Genomic DNA, 745 nt, shown 5'->3' with positions numbered 1-745 from the left:
TACAAATAAAACTTATATATTTATTAACGCTTGCTCTATTTCAGCTTTTATTTCAGTACTACAATTACAAGAGTTCGCTGCTAAACAACATATGAAACATATCTAGCAAAGGAATATTATAATTCATTCAAGTGGAGTCTTTTGTATCAGTTTTATTATCTTTCGCTGAACTTTGTGAATTTAATTCTTCATCTAATCTTTCTTTTGCTCTAACAACTTTAGATTGCAGATATAAAGAACCACCTTTGGCTTTATCATTTACACTGAAAAGATGTTCGTATGATTTTTTGACTGCCTCAGAATCAAGTTTTTGAACATTAAGTATGTCTTTCGCTTCTTCAATACTAATTCCATGCTTCACATTAACTTCCTGTGCTTTCCGAGAAGTACCCTGCTGGGCTGCAGCTTTTGAAGCACTATATTCTTGCTTCAATGCGCGAGCAAATGCCCGGCCAACTACTTGAGCACCTAGAACGACCACTTGTGCTATATATTTTGCCATTTTAATCTAAAAGTGAAATAAAATACAATTTTAAGTAAAAAAAATATCAAAACTGTATGGAAAATATCGCTAATTTTAAACAGATTTTACAGTACATCATTTTTTTCGCTGCAAAAACTCAGATGGAGATGTTATTCTTACATCATACAGAGAATATTAGCGAAAAGAAATTATGTGGACGGAAAAAATTGAAAAAACTGTCTCCGTTCAGATTATACCTCATAATATAATCGATTTCGACTT

General features: G+C 31.8%; 1 protein-coding gene across 1 annotated transcript; it reads right to left on the bottom strand.

Annotated features, from left to right (window-relative positions):
- On the bottom strand, window positions 1-745 carry LOC107439856 (mitochondrial import inner membrane translocase subunit tim16-B-like). Its single transcript, XM_087157689.1, has 2 exons — window positions 598-745; window positions 1-508 (listed from the first exon to the last, which is right to left on the bottom strand). The coding sequence occupies exon 2, from the start codon at window positions 500-502 to the stop codon at window positions 128-130; it is 375 nt and encodes a 124-aa protein (XP_087013815.1). The 5' UTR covers window positions 503-508; window positions 598-745; the 3' UTR covers window positions 1-127.

This window comes from Parasteatoda tepidariorum, chromosome 2 (genome assembly GCF_982258835.1).
Source record: "Parasteatoda tepidariorum strain Cologne lab strain chromosome 2, Ptep-v5.0, whole genome shotgun sequence".
NCBI classification, from domain to species: domain Eukaryota; kingdom Metazoa; phylum Arthropoda; class Arachnida; order Araneae; family Theridiidae; genus Parasteatoda; species Parasteatoda tepidariorum.
The sequence above is the reverse complement of the archived record's forward strand: the minus strand, read 5'-3'. Positions and strand labels throughout refer to the sequence as shown.

Bases quoted from the DNA above. Each gene is read 5' to 3' on its own strand.
- LOC107439856 (XM_087157689.1), bottom strand. From the start codon at position 502: ATGGCAAAATATATAGCACAAGTGGTCGTTCTAGGTGCTCAAGTAGTT.